At 40.4% G+C, this 18,685-nt stretch overlaps 1 protein-coding gene across 17 annotated transcripts in view; it reads right to left on the reverse strand.

Moving 5' to 3' along the window:
* Positions 1-18,685, reverse strand: part of Dlg1 (discs large MAGUK scaffold protein 1) — a 210,279-nt gene that overhangs the window by 125,291 nt on the left and 66,303 nt on the right. For all 17 annotated transcript variants that reach the window (XM_037209803.1, XM_028894066.2, XM_028894065.2 and 14 more), the window contains one exon: positions 16,241-16,405. In XM_037209803.1, coding sequence (XP_037065698.1) covers positions 16,241-16,405 — 165 coding nt within the window. The remainder of the gene's footprint in view (positions 1-16,240; positions 16,406-18,685) is intronic.

An 18,685-nucleotide genomic window follows, 5' to 3' on the forward strand; every position in this document is an offset into this window, starting at 1 on the left:
ATGGACAAGGTATTTAATAAACAACTCATTAATACAGTTCATACAGAGAGTAGTCAGTATGATCCCGAAATGTGTGCCATGAGCCATATATTCTGACAAACACCAAGAGAAAAGAAAAACTAAACCCAACACTGAAGTTTTGATGCAGTCTTTGATATTGTGGATTATTATGACAAAGACACTGAATATAAATCCCAAATACAAATCTACTTCCTCAACTTGCAAACAGTAATACAGACACAACAACAATCCTTCAGTGTACACAGACATCCTAGAAAGCCACAGCACTTCAAAGTTGAGAGATCACATCATTTCACATTTCTCAAAAGCACAAGTATGCTCTAATATATAAATTTCCTATTCAAATCTATTCACTACACAATTTCCAATTTCTCAAAAAGCTTCTGTATGAAAATGTCTTGTTATCCAAAGTACAAAAAAATCTAGGCTCTAGATTAGGTCATCCACTGCCCAAAAGTATATGCATACAAAACAGTATATGTATCAAAATCATAATTGGTTCCACATATTTTGATTGGGATGTAGAAGACAATCAAACCAAAATAACTGCTGTCAACATCTTAGGGTATATGGAGATTAACCTTTTATATAGTTTAGTGTTTCCTTTCAAATGACTTCTTTGTATGTCTGCATGACTCTCTGTCTGCCATGTGAATGCTCGTACCTACGGAGGCCACAAGAGAGGGCTTTGGGTCCCCTAGAGCTGGAGTTAGAGGTGGTTGTGAGTCACCTGATGTGGGTGCTGGGAATCAAACTCCAGTTCTCTGGAAAAGCACCACATGCTCCTAACCACTCAGCAATCTTTCCAGTCCCAACTTTCTCCTTTCACACTAGAATTCTAGCCTCACAACTGGAGAAAGCTTAGCTTAGGAAGGTGAACTACACATATACATAAACATCCATATGCATGTGTAGCTCCTCTTGGTTGTTAACTACAGTTGGAATTAACTAAAGCTCAAGCAGGCAGGCAACTGTGCAGGATTACTCTTGGTCAAGTCATTTGAAGTAGGAAAGAGCCAGGTTAAATCTGGGCCCCACCCTCTGGTGGCAGCCCTACACAGGACATGGAGAAGGAAGGAAGCTTTTGCTCTCTGCCTGCTTGCTCTTCTCGCTCTTGTTGCCAGGTTCATTCCTTCACTGTAATTCAAGCTAATTCTTTGGGATTCTGATGGACACTTTAGACCAGCTGAGATATTCAGCTTTGTGGACCAAGCAACCATTAGATTCTTCAATTTTCTGTCAGGAGACAGCTATTATTAGATTAGCCGAACAACAGCTTTGTAAGCGCATATATATATATATACACACACACACACACACACACACACACACACACACACACACACACATTCTAGCAGTTCTGTTTCACTGGAGAACCCAGACTAGTGTACATACACACACACACACACACACACACACACACACACACACACACAGTAGCCATGGCTGGAGTGGAACTCATACAAATCTGCCTGCCTCTGCGTGCTAGGACTAAAGGTGTGTACCACTATACCCAGCAAAGTACATATTAATGATCATTATACAAAACTTAAATATCATAATAAGCTTAGGAGTATAATATGTCTTTTAAACAGAAGTAAAGATAGTTCAAAATTATACAGAATATCAATTATTTGCATACGTATTTCCAAACTTACAAATCAACCCAGAAGCCTTTATGTATAATTACAAAACAAAATATTAAGTAATCTTAGTGGACAAAGAGTGCTATTTATTTAGAAAAGCAAACACACAAAGACACACAGACAGACACACAACTCTCATTTAAGTAAATCCCTTCTGTATGAGCACCACCTAGTGGTCAAACTGTATACAAATTACATGGTCTTAGTTTAAGGCCACCCCAACAAGAAACGAAAAATGAAAAAAATTTTACATGAAAAGAAATCCTTAGGGCCGGAGAGACAGTTCAGTGGTTAAGCACACGTATTGTTTTTTCAGAGAATCCACAATAGAGTCCCAGTGCTCAAATCAGACAGCTTTACAATCAACTGTAAATCACTCCAGCTCCTAGGGACCCAATACCTCTGGCTCTGAGGTGGGGGTGGGTGGGTGGGCGTAAGGTTGGGGGAGGGGGGTGGTTGCGTGCATGCATGTTCATGTGCCTGTGCTCGCGAGTGCATGCACATACACAAACCCTGACATACACATGCACACAAAATTTTTAAAATATTTAAGAATGAAAAATCCGGGGGCTGGAGAGATGGCTCAGAGGTTAAGAGCACTGGCTGCTCTTCCAGAGGACCTGAGTTCAATTCCCAGCAACCACATGGTAGCTCACAACTACCTGTGATGAGATCTGGTGCCCTCTTCTGGCCTGCAGTCATACATAATAAATAAATAAATCTTAAAAAAAAAAAAAGAATGAAAAATCCAACATATATATTCCAGGGTTGTAAAAATGAGTTAATTTCAAAATTGCTCATTATTTACTTGAAACAGGAATATATTCTCTTTTTTGGAAGATTTTTTAAATTTTTTTTTAACCTTTCTTTTTTTCTTTTTCTTTTCTTTTTTTTTTTTGGTTTTTCGAGGCAGGGTTTCTCTGTGTAGCTTTGCGCCTTTCCTGGATCTCACTTGGTAGCCCAGGCTGGCCTCGAACTCACAGAGATCCACCTGGCTCTGCCTCCTGAGTGCTGGGATTAAAGGCGTGCGCCACCACCGCCCGGCAGGAATATATCCTTGTAGTTAGTATTCAGTCAAAAGGCTTATGTTAGATTACATGCCTTCTTCTGTAAACCCATGTGTGATAATTTTTGAGGGACTCTTTAGAGCTGCTGCATGACTTCCTTCGGCAACATTCCCACCACTGCTGTGTGGAAGGTGTGCAAGTAGGAGACAAGCGCAGTCGAGGTCATCACGTGTGCATCCACCCTCCTCTGTCTTTTAGTGCAAGTTCTTCCTAACACTAGTTATGTTGTGCGTGCTGGTTGGCACACGCTGCCCTTGCCATTGAGAAGAGACACGTGTGAGTTACTGTTTCGTTCATGCCGCTGCGACGTCCACAGACAGCAACAGCCCTTCAGCGTCACTCCACTTCAACTGGACCTATTCGGAAGGCTGAATCTGTTTAACTTAATTGACTTTCTATTTCCCAAGATCCCAACTCATTGTTTTTAGGGTCCTGACACTATAATCCCTGAATTTGTCCGCTATGTCCTTTTTATTCACACTGGTATTTTTTTTAAGCATTATATCACTAATTTCTTTATTGAGATGTTTCCCAACATTAGCCAGAAAGTCCCCTTTCCAGTTTCTTAACTGATAAAATCAGGAACTTTTGACCCCTGCAACTTGTCATCAGTTGATTAATGGGGAGGAGGAAGCAGCACCACCTCAGAGCCTGCCCACACAGCATCTCACGTGGGCAGCCCTGAACCCCAGGAGCCCTCTGCCATACCCCTCTTTCCTAACAGGTACCCTGGCACACTGAACTGAACTTCAATGCTCAAGTCTCTCCCCTACAGTACTTACTCCAGGGTTGTTTCTAACTTGGCTTTCTTGAACACCTTGTTTAAATGTCGACTTTCTTATGTAATGTGATTCCTCCTATTATTTTATAACATACTGCGAGGGTTAGTTTTAATTATCAACCCGACAGAGTCTAGAACCATCTGGGAAGGAAGTCTCAATGAGGGACTGTGGATTATAATGGCCCATGAGCATATGTGTGGGGACTAACTTGATTAGTGGGAAGATCCATCCACCATAGACGGCACCCTGTTCTGTTCTGGGCACCCAAGTGAGCAGACACTGTGTGCGTGATTTCATAGCTTTCTGGTGTGACTATGGATGCCATGCGACCAGCAGCCTCCAGTCCCCATGCACCCTGACTCCCCTGCCATGAGCTGTAACCAGCAATTCTGAGCCAAATCAGCTCTTTCTCCCTCGGGATGCTTGTCAGGGTGTTTACCACAGCAGCGGAACTGATACAGTATAATCATGCTACATCTAACTTCCCATTAAAGGACTAACCACTGAAAGCTAAATCATGATTACTCTAGAATACCTGTTTATGTTTTTGAGGTATAAGCAAAACTGTTATCTAGCAATCATGGCTTGGATTTCTTTGTTTTTGATTGTTTTCAAAGACAAATTATCAGTCCATGCTGGCCTCAAATTTGAAATCCTACTGTTCCAGCCTCCAAAGTACTAGCATAGCAGTTGATTTTTTAAAGGATAATCATCTATTAAATAAATTTTACTGTTTTCTTATTTGAGGATTTGTTTTGTTTTGATCTAACGTAAGCCACACCGTCCCCAAACTCACTATGTAGACAAAGCTGGCTTTGAATTCTTAGTCCTCTGGATTCTGCATTCCAAATGCAGGATTACAGGAATTCAACACCATGCCTTCTGACTCTGAATTGTTTTTACTTTTCTATCATTAGCTATTATTCGAATTATGAGCAGTGCCTAGTCAATATTCAGCTCAGCAAATCATTCTTATTCAAAATACTTTCCATAATTGCAAAAATAATAATTGGAGGAAGCATTAACTAAAATAAAGGATACATGAAGAGTGTGGTGGAGCACGTCTTTAATCCCAGGATTTGGGAGGGAGAAGCAGACGGATCTCAGTGAGTTCAAGGCCAGCCTGGGCTACAGAGTGAGGTGAGTTCCATGACAGCCAGGGCTATTATTACACAGAAACTCTTGTCTCAGAAACAAAAACAAAAACAAAAACAAAACACACCCACACACCCACACCCACACAGGAAAAAAGGAGCCAACAGGGATGCCTACTATTTTAAACGTCAATTTAAAAATATAAGTTAACAACAATGACAAGTGTTAGAAGGGAGATATCCCCAGTGGCTGGATACTCCTAGGAGCCACTGGCTAAGAAACAAAACCCCCAGTGCCAGGTGTGGGATAGCTCTGTGTACTGGTGGTCTAAGAAACAAACCCCAGTGCCAGGTGTGGGATATCTGTGTACTGGTGGTCTAAGAAACAAACCCCAGTGCCGGGTGTGGGATAGCTCTGTGTACTGGTGGTCTAAGAAACAAACCCCAGTGCCGGGTGTGGGATAGCTCTGTGTACTGGTGGTCTAAGAAACAAACCCCAGTGCCAGGTGTGGGATATCTCTGTGCACTGGTGGTCTAAGAAACAAAACCCCCAGTGCCGGGTGTGGGATAGCTCTGTGTACTGGTGGTCTAAGAAACAAAACCCCCAGTGCTGGCTGTGGGATAGCTCTGTGTACTGGTGGTCAGGGAGTCCCAAAGGCCAGTGCCAGGTGTGGGATATCTGTGCACTGGTGGTCAGGGAGTCCCAAAGGCCAGTGCCGGGTGTGGGATATCTGTGCACTGGTGGTCAGGGAGTCCCAAAGGCCAGTGCCGGGTGTGGGGTAGCTCTGTGTACTGGTGGTCTAAGAAACAAACCCCAGTGCCAGGTGTGGGATATCTCTGTGCACTGGTGGTCTAAGAAACAAAACCCCCAGTGCCGGGTGTGGGATAGCTCTGTGCACTGGTGGTCTAAGAAACAAAACCCCCAGTGCCGGGTGTGGGATATCTCTGTGCACTGGTGGTCTAAGAAACAAAACCCCCAGTGCCGGGTGTGGGATAGCTCTGTGTACTGGTGGTCAGGGAGTCCCAAAGGCCAGTGCCAGGTGTGGGATATCTGTGCACTGGTGGTCAGGGAGTCCCAAAGGCCAGTGCCGGGTGTGGGGTAGCTCTGTGTACTGGTGGTCTAAGAAACAAACCCCAGTGCCAGGTGTGGGATATCTGTGTACTGGTGGTCTAAGAAACAAACCCCAGTGCCGGGTGTGGGATAGCTCTGTGTACTGGTGGTCTAAGAAACAAAACCCAGTGCCAAGGTGTGGGATAGCTCTGTGCACTGGTGGTCAGGGAGTCCCAAAGGCCCCTAAAACAACACAGGCTCCTGCCGCTGCTCTCGGTTGTCACCAGAACTACATCCTAAGACCTTACGGCTGAAGATACACCTTGGTCGTAAGAACAAACATCAAGCTAGAAATGAACTGGAAGCATTCATAAGGCTAGAAGGAATGCAGGCAGCTGAGGGAAATGAGGTGAACAGTGGTCTTTTGTTTGTTTGGTTTTTGTTGTTTTTTGAGACAGGGTTTCTCTGTGTAGCCCTGGACGTCGTGGAAATTGCTCTGTAGACCAGGTTGGCCTCAAACTCAGAGATCTACCTGCCTCTGCCTCCCAAGTGCTAGGATTAAAGATGTGTGCCACCACTGTCCAGCTAACAGTGGTCTTAACTATGAGCTACAACACCAACCTGCCAGAAAAGATTTGACCACTGGCGCCATAACAGCATGATTGGTGGGGTGGGGTGAGCCAGCTACTCTCTAATGGGATGAGCCCTGATGCACAAAAGGGAATCCATACCCAGTACTGTAAGTCTGGACAGTAACCTGTGCCTAGAAAGCTCACAGGCCCTTGGAAAGAATTTACTACTATTGTTTATCTAGACTGACGTGGTATGGAACTACCTTCTACACCCTATCTATGTTTATAACATAGATAGATGCTACTATTACCTTCAATCAGAGAAGCTTCTCTATGCAAAGAACAGTGGTGAATGCAGAGACTCATGGGTGTCAAAAACAAGGGATACTTGTGTCCTCAGCCCTAAACTGGATGTTTCTTTTTCTTTCTTTCTTTTTTTTTTTTTTTTTTACATTTTTATTGTGTACATGTGCGCCACGGTACACATGTGGAGGTCAGAGGACAACTTGCAGAAGATGGTTCTCTCCTTTCACCATATGGGTCCCGGGTATCAAACTGAGGTCATCACCTTGGCAACAAGCACCTTCACCCACTGAGTCATTTCACTGGCTCTAGAGGAGATATCTATAACCCCCCTCCAAGGTTCAGGGAACATTGTAGAAGAGGGCATGGAAAGAACATAAGAGCCAGAAGACAAGGAAAATGGTTGTAAAATAGTCTCTCCTGGACATGGCACAGCTGTTGCAAATAATAAATGTAGTCTTAAAGAAAATGGCCTCAAAAGGAGTGGCACCATTAGGAGATGTGGTCTTGTTGGAGAAAGTGTGTCACTGTGGAGGCAGGCTTTGAAGTTTCATAGATGCTCAAGCCACGCCCAGTGAGACAGACCACTTCCTGTTGCCTGTGCAAGATACAGAACTCTCAGCTCCCTCTCTAGCACTATGGCTGTCTGCCCACAGCCACCATGATGATAATGGACTGAACTTCTGCACTGTAAGCCAGCCCAATTCAATGTTTTCCTTTAGAAGAGTTGCTGTGGTCATGGTGTCTCTTCATAGCAATAGAAACCATAACTAAGACAGGAACTCACAGTAGTTATGGTTGTCTGCACTGGGTCTGTGTAAGACTGGACTTACCAATATCAGCCAAGGACAGAGGAGGAAATCACTGGGGCCTTACCCCTCCTCGCTGAACTAATTGGTTACTGATAAATCTGAGGGAAGGGAACAATCATTGTCTTCAATTGTGTACCCACTGGTAATCCTGCGAGGTTCCACTGAGTAATTTCAAACCCATGGTCACACAAATGGCCCTAGCTAAGCTTAGTAGGTCACAAAAACAACGATACAAACATAGGATAGGGACTTATAGAGGAGGGGACTGTCAACAGGGGTCAGGAATCAAAAATAATCAGAATGAATTATATACATGCATGATATTATCAAATAACAAATTTAATTAATAATAATAATAAAAAACAGACACTGAGTTGTACAAATTCCTTAAGAAATGCTTTGCTTCATTATAAACCACAATACTAAAAGGGCAGAAAAGGCCCCTGCATTGGGTTTTTTCTTTTAAAGAGGTTATTAATCTGATATTTGGACATGGTATATTATATAAGATCATGTTTCACTACTGAGTTCCCTATAATATTCATCTCTTTAGAATCTACCAATTTTAAGTTTTAAAACTTTCTAATGAAAAGCAAAAGAAATTCTGTTGGAATATTTTAACTAGGCAAAGATATGTTGCGTTTGTTTTACCTTGCCTGCCTGAGGCACCTGATTGGTCTAATAAAGAGCTGAATGGCCAATAGCTACGCAGAAAAAGGACAGGTGGGGCTGGCAGGCAGAGTGAATAAATAGGAGGAGAAATCTAGGCTCAGAAAGAAGAGGAAGAGGAGAGTGGAGAGAAGAAGGGAGATGCCCAGGGCCAGCCAGGCAGTCCCCAGCCAGGAGACAGGAGAAGCAGTCAAAGTAAGATGGACAGATGGACAGAAAAGTAAACAGTCCAAGGCAAAGGTAGATAAAGAGAAACAGATTAATTTAAATTAAAAGAACTATATATACATTTTAAACTTTGTTAAGATATGAATGGTCATATAGAGTACTAACTAATTCTAGAAAAAAGGCTTCAATTAGCTGCATATATATGTCTTTGTGTTCGAGTCTCTTATCAGTTTTCTGCAGGAAATCATGGCCAGGCCTAACATCAACTGAAGTCTCCAGGAAGAAGATGGGGCCCCACAACAACAACAATTCCACGTGGACAATAATAATATCACTGAACTGACAAACATCATCTACAGATCAGCTTTGAACTACAAGGTGCTCAGAGCAATTTTGAGATGACTAGCTGAGATGATCCAGTCTCAAAGACTACTTGAATAAGGACTTGAGATAAACCCTGAACTTTGGCATTATACACAGACTGGATAATAATGAAGGATATAGTTACCTTTCCTAGAATTTGACAATTAACCTAAAATTTTTCTTTCAGGATAAAGATAACTTCGCCCATACCCAGCAGGAAGCAATTTTAAGAATGACGCCCACATTCCCAAAGAGGTGGTGTGGGGCGGGTGGTTTTTTGGTTCTTTTAATGGGTTTTGGGTCTTGGATAATTTTCATTGTTTAGGGGGTTGGTTACAAGTTGTTGTCAAGGGTTAGGAAAAAGGCTAAGCAAAGGAGATTAGATTTAAGGTTCTTGTTTAAAAAAAAAAAAGAAAGAAAGAAAGAAAAGAAAAGAAAAGAAAAAGATAATTACTAGTTTTAAATACTTTACATTATTAACAACTATTAGGATATAAAGAAATGAAAGTTAGTAGTTATAGACATTACAATAGAAATTGTAGTCATATTAGATACGTTTTAAAAATTGAGCAGATATGTTTTAGACAGGTCATCTTCAAACCCTTCAGAGATCTACCGAATATGGCATTTAAAATGTTTTAATAACTTAGAAATTTTTCTTTTTTGAGACATGTCGGCTCCTGGCAGTACCAATCTACTTCAGAGAAAATATGGGCATTGAAGAAACTGCATATGGAGTTAACTTTCATTGTGGCAAAAGTTAGCCACTGGACAACAAAGTATCTTCGAATCAACAAGAAAAAATGGACAGACAGAACACGAAACAAAGGACTACCGATTCCTGCCAAAACAAGTGTGGTTATGGCTTTATCAAAAGGCATCTTCTGAGCCCAGGACAATATGGCACCATCCCTGAAGTGGCCTTCACAATCTGGAAAAGGTACAGTACCCTTTTCTTAGAAGGCAGCTGAACAGGCAGTGGGCCGATGGCTTCTGTTGTGCAATGGAATAGCAACTGAAAGCTCACGCCTCTCAATAGTAGACTGGCATTTAATAGAGGGATGTGGAGAAGAAGGGGATGCTGAGATGAAGCCATATATACACAGCCAAGAAGAATGGACAGCTGAATTCAAAAACCGTCAACAATTTCCAGAATTTAAAATCCTGAATCATGACATGACACTAGTGGAATTCAGGTGTTTCTGGTACATGGACTGCTCTCACCCAATGTGAGGTTGAACTGTTGACCTTGTGTACAACCTACTTCACAAATGAGTCTGTCAGATACACTAAGCCTATAGGCTGAAGATGATGCCCCAACACTGCGGAGAAACCTCAGGTGACTGTCCAGGCAGCTGGCTGTTTCTGTCAACTCACAAAATTTTTGGAAGTTGTTTTTGTGCACTTCCTGTTTTTATTTTTGTTAGGTAATATTATTTCCTTCTTGGGTCTCTGAGGGAGTTGAAGATTAGTTAGTTATAGTTGAAGATTAATTAGGATAGAAAGTGAATTAGATACATTTTGGACTTACTAAAATAGGATAGATAAGGGAATTATTTTCTCTGATTTGTCAAATACAAATGGACTAGACATCGTTTAGGTATTTGTTACTTGTATATATTGTATATAGTTATTGTACTTTTGTATATAGTTTTTCTTTTGTTAGTTATAACCTTTCGCCTTTTTTCTTTTTATTAAAATAGAAAAGGGGAAATATGGTGATATTTTATTTGTACTGAAATGTGATTTTAATTTTATGTTAATAAATAAAGTTGCCCTGGGGTCAGAGCTATTAGAGCCATAGCAAGAGCGTGGTGGTTAGAAGAGCTAGGTAGATTTCTGTGTGTTCAGGGATACAGCCAGTTTTGGAGACATACGCCTTTAAGACCTGGAGGGCGGTACTTACAGGCAGTGATGAGACAGTCATGTGGTTGGGTTTACAACCAATGAGAAGGCAGAACAGAAAGACTATTTAAACACAGACAAACAGGAAGTAGCTCTCTCTCGGGGAAGCTAGGAGCACTGCAGGAGGTAAGATTTTATCTCTGAGCTCTGACCTCTCGGCTTTCTCTTTTACATTGGCTCTGTGTTTCTTATTTTAAAAAGACAATCAGTTACATCTACAGAAACAGATTAATTTAAATTAAAAGAACTAGCTAGAAAAGAGGCTAAGCTAGGCTGAGCATTGAAAACTAGTGAGTCTCCATGTCATGATTTGGGAGCTGGTTAGTGACCCAAAAGAAAAAGCTGGTACAGAACTCTAGTATTTTTACCCCTTTTTCTTTTTTAAACTTTATTTTTTAATTTTTTAAGGATTTGTTTATTTATTATGTATAAAGAAGCGGGTGCCAGGAATTGAACTCAGGACCTTTGGAAGAGCAGCCAGTGCTCTTAACCTCTGAGCCATCTCTCCAGCCGTAAACTTTATTTTTATTTTATGTGCATTGGTGTTTTGTCCAAATCCATGTCTGCATGAGGGTGTAGGATCCCCTGGAACCATAGTTACAGGCAGTTATGAGCTGCCATGTGGGTGCTGGGAATTGAACTTGGGTCCTTTGGAAGAACAGTCAGTGCTCTTAACTGCTGAGTCATCTCTCCAGCCCCAATTAATTTTATCTTTATCCACTCTTACTATTTCATCCTTCAAACAAGTATTTTATGAGGTGACTGTCACAATAATTTATACACAGGTAGGAAAAGAAATCCTCCAAATTATTGCAATTATATCATAATACAGTCTATCAAATATCAAGAACTTACGAAAATATTATAATTTTGACTCAGTAATCTGAGTTCTAGGAATCTATCTTAAAGAAATATCCCCATACATCTTTTTATCCAAAGATTACTTACTATCTCTTTATTTACCCTATATAAAAGAGGAAACAGGGAGAACCCCTGCTTGACCAGAGGCCACGCCAGCCAACAGAAGGCCAGGTAGGCTACCCGCCATCCTCTCTCTCTTGGTGCCCCTCCCCCAGTGCTATCCCCAATCCACCTATCCCACTCCTCATCACTGTGTCCCAGCCCACAATTTGGGGCAGAGACACTCTGATCAACCCGAGGCCACGCCAGCTGCCAGAAGTCCAGCCTCCAATTCTGGTAGACACCCCTGCTCAACCATTAAATGAGATCATGGGATACAAATTGGAAAGGAAGAAGTCAAAGTATCGTTATTTGTAGGTTATATGATAGTATACATAAGGAGCACCAAAAAGTCTTCCAAGGAACTCCCACAGCTGATAAATACCTTCAGGGAAGTGCCTGGATACAGGATGAACTAAAAACAAAAAACAAAAAAACAAACAAACGAAAAAACAGTAGCCCTCCTATATACAAATGACAAATGGACTGAGAAAGAAATCAGGGACACAACACCCTTCACAATAGCCACAAAAATATAAAGCATCTTGGGGTAATGCTAGCCAAGCAAGTGAAGACTTGTATAACAAAAACTTCACACATTTGAAGAAAGAAATCTAAGAAGATAATCAAAAGATGGAAAGATTTCCCATGCTCATGGATCAGCAGGATTGACATTGTAAAATGGCCATCCTACCAAGAGAATTCTACAGATTCAATACAATTCCCATTAAAATTCCAACACAATTTTTTATAGACCTTGAAATGACGCTACTCAACCTCATGTAGAAAATAAAACAAAACAAAACAAAAAAAACTAAGGATACCTAAAACAATCCTGAACAAGTCTAATTGGATATTTCCATGTTGAAGAACACAAATAAATCTGTTGTAGAATATTATTTTAAGGTGTGTTATTTTAGTTTATGTTGCATTTGTTTAACTCTGTGAAGCTGTGTTATTGTGCCTGCCTAAAACACCTGATTGTTTAAAAAAGAGCTAAACGGCCAATAGTGAGGCAGGAGAAAGGATAGGTGGGGTTGGCAGGCAGAGAGAATATATAATATATAGAAGGAGAAATCTGGGAGGAAAGAGAAAGAAGTAGCCAGAGAAGGAGAGGACTCTAGGGCCCAGCCACCCAGCTATAAAGCAAGCCACTGAGTAAGAGTAAGATTTACAGAAATAAGAAAAAGGTAAAAGCCCAGAGGCAAAAGGTAGATGGGATATTTTAACTAAGAAAAGCTGGCTAGAAATAAACCAAGCTAAGGCCAGGTATCTATAAGTAATAAGACTCCATGTGTGATTTATTTGGGAGCTGGGAAAGAACAACAACAACAACAAAGATCCATACTTACTAGCCTGCACAAAACTCAAGTCCAAGTGTTTCAAAGATCTGAACATTAAACCAGATAAACTGAACCAGATAGAAGAGAAAGTGGGGAGTAGCTTTGAATGCATTGGCACAAGGAGACAAATTCCTGAACAGAACGCTAATATCGCAAGCACTAAGATCAAGAATTAATAAATGAGACCTCATGAAACTGAAAAGCTTTTTTAAGGCAAGACACTGTTAAAAGGACAAAACAGCAGCCTACGTAATGGGAAATGATTTTCAGCAACTCCACATCCAATAGAGGGCTAATTTATAAAATATTAGGGAAATGCAAATCAAAACTACTTTGAGATTCCATCTTACACGTGTCAGATGGTTACGATGAATAACACAAGTGGCAAGGATGTGGAGCAAGGGGAACACTCCTCCACTGCTGGTGGGAGTGCAAACATGTACAGCCACTGTGGAAGTCAGTATGGTCGTTCCTCATAAAATTGGGGATCGACCTACCTCAAGACCCAGCTGTACCACTCTTGCACATAACCCAAAGGATGCTCCATCTTACCAAAGGACACCTGCTTAACTATATCCATAGCAGCTTTATTTACAATGGTCAGAAACTAGAAATAACCTAGATGTCCCTCAACCAAAGAATGGATAAAGTAAATGTGGTACATTTACAAAATGGTGTATTCAGCTATTTTAAAAAATGACATCGTGAAATTTGTAGGCAAATGGATGGAACTAGAAAAGCTCATCATGAGTGAGGTAGCCCAGATGCAGAAAGACAAACATGGTAAGTACTCATTTTTAAGTGGATATTAACTGTAAAGGATAATCATATATAATCCACAGACTCAGAGCAGCTAAGTTAACAAGGAGGGCTCAAGGGGGAAACACATGGATCTCCTGGGAAGGAGAAAGAGAACAGACTCTGCCAGTTGACTGAGGGCAAGTGAGTGTGGGATCAGGTGGAGGGTGGAAGAAGAGAGCATGGGGAGAGACAATTGGAAGTGGAAGTGGAAGGCAGCGGGGAGGGGGTGATGTGAAAATCTAGTGCAGTGGAAACTCCCTAGAATCTATGAGGGTGACCCTAGCGAGGACAACTAGTAATGGAGGCTACAGAGCCTAAAATGTCCACCTTCTGAAACCAGGCAAGGCTTCCAGCGGTGGGACTGGACACCAACCAGCCACAAAACCTTTGACCTACAATCTGTCCTGCCTGTAAGATGTGATGGAGCAGGCCAGGCGGTGGTGACACACGCCTTTAATCCCAGCACTTGGGAGGCAGAGGCAGGCAGATCTCTGTGAGTTCCAGGCCAGCCTGGGCTACAGAGCGAGATCCAGGACAGCCACCAAAACTACAAAGAGAAACTCTGTCTCGAAAAACCAAAAAAAAAAAAAAAAAAAAAAAAAAAAAAAAGATGTGATGGAGCAATGGTAGTTCAGAACTCCTGGGAGTGACCAACTATGACTAGTCTAATTTGAGGCCCATGCCACCAGAGGGAGCCCATGTCTGCCATTGTCTGGATGACCCAAGAACTGGAGACCCATGGCAGAGCCAAACACAACTGGCAAATAAATAAATAAATGAAAATTAATGGATGATTCTTAATGATGATCTGCTATCCTCATAGACTGGTGCCTTGTCCAGTTATCATCAGAGGCTTCGTCCGGCAGCTGAAGGGAGGGAGTGGATATAGAGACCTACAGCCAAACAAGAGGTGGAGAGAAAGAGTCCAGGTTGGAGGTCTCGCAGAAGAGGGGGAGGAGGAATTTTGGGAGTCAGGGGGGTCAAGGACACCGAGAACGCAAGGTCTGCAGAATCAACTAGCCAGGGATCATGGGATCTAACGGTGACTGAACTGGCAATTGTGGAGCCTGCATGGATCTGTGCTAGGTCCTTTGCGTATCAGTTATGGTTGTCAGCTTGGTGTTTTTGAAGACTCCTGACAGTAGGAGGGGGAGTGTCTCTGACTCTTTTGCCTGCTCTTGGGACCCTTTTCCTCCTACTGGGTTGCTACAAGCAACCTTGATGTGAAGGTTGGTGACTGGTATTATTGTATTGCATTGTGCCATGTTCAGGTGATGTCCCTAGGAGATCTACTCTTTTCTAGGGGAAGATGGGGGTTGGAGAGAGGATCTGGGGGAGAGTGGAACTGGGAGTGGAGGAAGGGGAAGCTGTGATTGTCATATATTGTATGAGAAAAGAATAAACAAACAAATAAATAGGAAACAAATATTGCAGACTGAATATGTCCATCAAATATATTATAGTGTAAGTATACACAGTACAAATATACTATGCAATCTGTTTCGATCATTCATCTTTTCCTTTTATTTGGGAGTAAAGGGAAGGCCACAGTTTCTCTATGCAGCCCAAACTTGACTTTTCTCTTGCAGCAGTCTCTAGCTCAGGCCCCAGGGGTATGAGATTACAAGTATATGGCACCATGCTGGGCAAGCTCTTCAAGTTCTCTAAGTTTTGCTATTACATATTAGCTTTAAAAACCACTTGAAACAGTACTGGGTATGGCAGCCCAGACCTGTAATCCCAGTAGCATTCGGGAGGCTGACACAAGAGAACTGAAGATCCTAGGTCAGTCTGAGCTACAGAAAAGGTAAAGCAATGTTCTTTATAAGCAATACTTACAATAAACAAAGGATTCAATCAGAATATGGAAGGGAATGGATAACAACAACAAAGAAACAAACATAAAAACCCATTCACTTACAAACTGGTCAAATGATGTTCCACACAAAAGCAAGCAAAAATCCTATGTAGGCAAGCCACAAAACAAGAAACCTGACTGATGAGTAAGTATATCCTAGCTCACTATAAAAAGGAATATGTATATTCAAGACACAATGAGATATCACTTCAAAAGGAAAATAAGAACACTATGTATTTATGAGAATACAGACCAATTAAAGCCCTTCATCTTGCTTTTCAAAGTGAAAATTATACAAATATTGTAGTTTGGCACTATAATGGGGGAGGGGAGGTCATATGTCTCTCCTCTATTTTTAGCTAGCAGTAACCTAAAATTCAATACCAATTAAAAGTGAGAAAAATTATGAAAGCATATAAAATAGAAAACTCTACGTTGTGAAACTAAATAAGTTGTAGGAATATAATGTTGCACAAAAATGCAAGTTGATATATGAATCTATTAAATAAAGTTCAAAATATACAAAACAATACATTGATTTTAACTCTAAATATGTAGTAGAACTTTAAAGGTAAACATTATAATTCAGGATTGTGATTAGGAAGAAAGAAGAGATCAGACAAAGACAGAAATTTAAAAGACTTATGTTAAGTGTTTAAAAATGAATTTGAAATGCTACTAAAAAGCATGAAATTCTTTAGGACCATAAAACCAAAACCAACCCAAAGAGTAAGGAATTTACATGGGCTTGAACAATTATTTATAAACAAAAGTAACATCTAAGTCATAGCAATAAATAATAGTAACGAACAGTTATTATCCTACCTTTATTGGTGAAATATGAGAATGAGAAACAAATCCATGGACATTCTCTATCTCTGACAGGTTCTTTTCTGAGACATGAACCAATTCTGGACCTAGCACCTCATTAGTGACTTGTGGGGAAATGTGCTCTGGGGGAGGTACCTCTTCATCCTGATACCGGTATTTCTGTGAAGTAAAGAAAACTATTAAATACAAAGAAACCCTAAAACCAAAGGAAGCTTAATTCAACTAATGATTTTCATAACTATTCAAATATTAAACATAAACAATATAAAAGCATTTTATACGGTTTATTCATAAAATTTGAGACAAACAGGACTCTATTTTAAAAATCTTGATAAAGGTTTAAAAAACTGCAATATAAGTTTAAATATCAATTTGACCATTTCTTTCTTATCCAACACTATATGTATCTCTAAAAGGCAGATGTTTGAATGAAGTCAGCACAAAAATCTGCTTATTTAGCTAAACTGGCCTGGTTTCTTGTTCTGTTAACTCGTACAAAAAAGAAAATAAGCCAGTCAGCCATTTTAATTTAGAACTGAAAATTAGCCCAGCAGAAAATAGCATTTTCCTTTACCTAACAAAATAATCACTTGTCTGTGCATGGATAGATAGATGGACAGAGAGACACTTCTCTTTTCTTTGCAATCTTTTTTTGTTTGTTTGAGACAGGGTCTCACTCTGTAGCCCTGTCGTCCTATTATTTACTTATGTAGACCAGAGATCTGCCTGCCTCTTGTCTCTCAAGTGCTAAGATTAAAGGTGTACACTGCCATACCCGGTCCTATGCAATCTTTTTGTTGGTTTGTTTACTTTTATTTTATGTGCACTGATGTCTTGCCTGCATGTATGTCAGTGTGAGGGTATTAGATCTTGGAATTACAGACAGGTGTGAGCTGCCACCTGGGTGCTGGGAATCAAACTCGGGTTCCCGAGATGAGCAGCCAGTGCTCTTAACCTGAGCCATCTCTCCAGCCCCTGCACAATCTTTTTTGTTTTGTTTTGTTTCTGTTGTTGTATTTTGAGACAGGGTTTCTCTGTGTAGATCCAGTTGTCCTGGAACTCATTCTGTACACCAGGTTGGCCTCGAACTCACAGTGATCTGCCTGCCTCTGCCTCCTAAGTGCTGGGGATTAGGGTGTTTTTTTGTTTTGTTTTGTTTTGGTTTGGTTTTGGGGGGGAAGGGGTTTGCAATCTATTTTTAAAAGACTAACATAACTTTTAAAAACAAATTTACCTCACAACATATAAAAGTAAATAATAGTAATAGGAACTGGAAAAAAAATAAGGCACATTTTCCAATTCAGGTTATGTTTGTTCTCTACAAAAAGTTAAAACAAAACACACTCATTCACTCACAAATAAAACTAACAATAAAGAAAAAATAAGGTGCCAGGCAGTGGTAGCTTTAATTCAGCAGAGACAGGTGGATATCTGTGAGTTCGAGGCCAGTCTGGTCTATAGCACGAGATCCAGGATGGGCACCAAAACTATACAGAGAAACCCTGTCTCAAAAAACCAAAAAAAAAAAAAAAAAAAAAAAAAAAAAAAAAAAAAAAAAAAAAAAAAAAAAAAAGAAAAGAAAAGAAAGAAAGAAAAAGAAAAAATATAAGGTATAACAGGAAATAAAACAATACTCAAACTATTACTGGCCACTAAAGCTATTCTTACAAATTATTAGAAAAGAATAGCCAACAAACACAAATAAGTATGTTTAAAAGTCACACAAATAGGCCAATACCTTACAGGAAAATGCTCAACTTGTTCAATAAGCAGAAGAGGTGTTAGCATGAAGAAAAACGTGCAAAATTCATCACATTCACATTAAGAATCTTTCTAAGGGCAGTCTCACAATGATTCAAAGGCTCGGAAAATATTTTTATTTCTTTGCCTAGTAATTCTAATTCTAGGAATCAATCTTAGAAACATCAATGACACACATGAAGAAGACTGGAACTAAATTTCTATTTTTCATGCTGCACAAAAATCAACTCCACGTGGAGGTCCCAACAGCTTTAAGGAGCCAACTTAGATATCCATCTACAGAGGAATGGACAAAGAAAATGTGTGCACGTATGCACAAAGAGAATTCTTTTAGCTATAAAGAAGAAGTTTACAGAAAAATGAATGCACCTGGAGATAATGATTAGGCAAATAAAGTCAGTCTCAGGAGGATCAATAGTGCATGTTTTATCTCCTTTGTGGTTCTTAGACTTTACGTAAATACATAAACTCATGGAAGTACACATGGTGGGAAAGTAAAGGAGACAAAGGTGACTGACTAATAAGGAAAGAAGGGAAGCAAAGGAGGAGAAATACGCTCCAATGTCCATCACATACTTGGATGAAAATGTCTGTTATGTCACCCAGTGTCATTGTCAGAGAAAATAAAAGAGCAGCACAACGAAAAGCAAGCGTATCAATGAAGAACACGAATACTGG

This window comes from Peromyscus leucopus, chromosome 12 (genome assembly GCF_004664715.2).
Source record: "Peromyscus leucopus breed LL Stock chromosome 12, UCI_PerLeu_2.1, whole genome shotgun sequence".
Classification (NCBI taxonomy): domain Eukaryota; kingdom Metazoa; phylum Chordata; class Mammalia; order Rodentia; family Cricetidae; genus Peromyscus; species Peromyscus leucopus.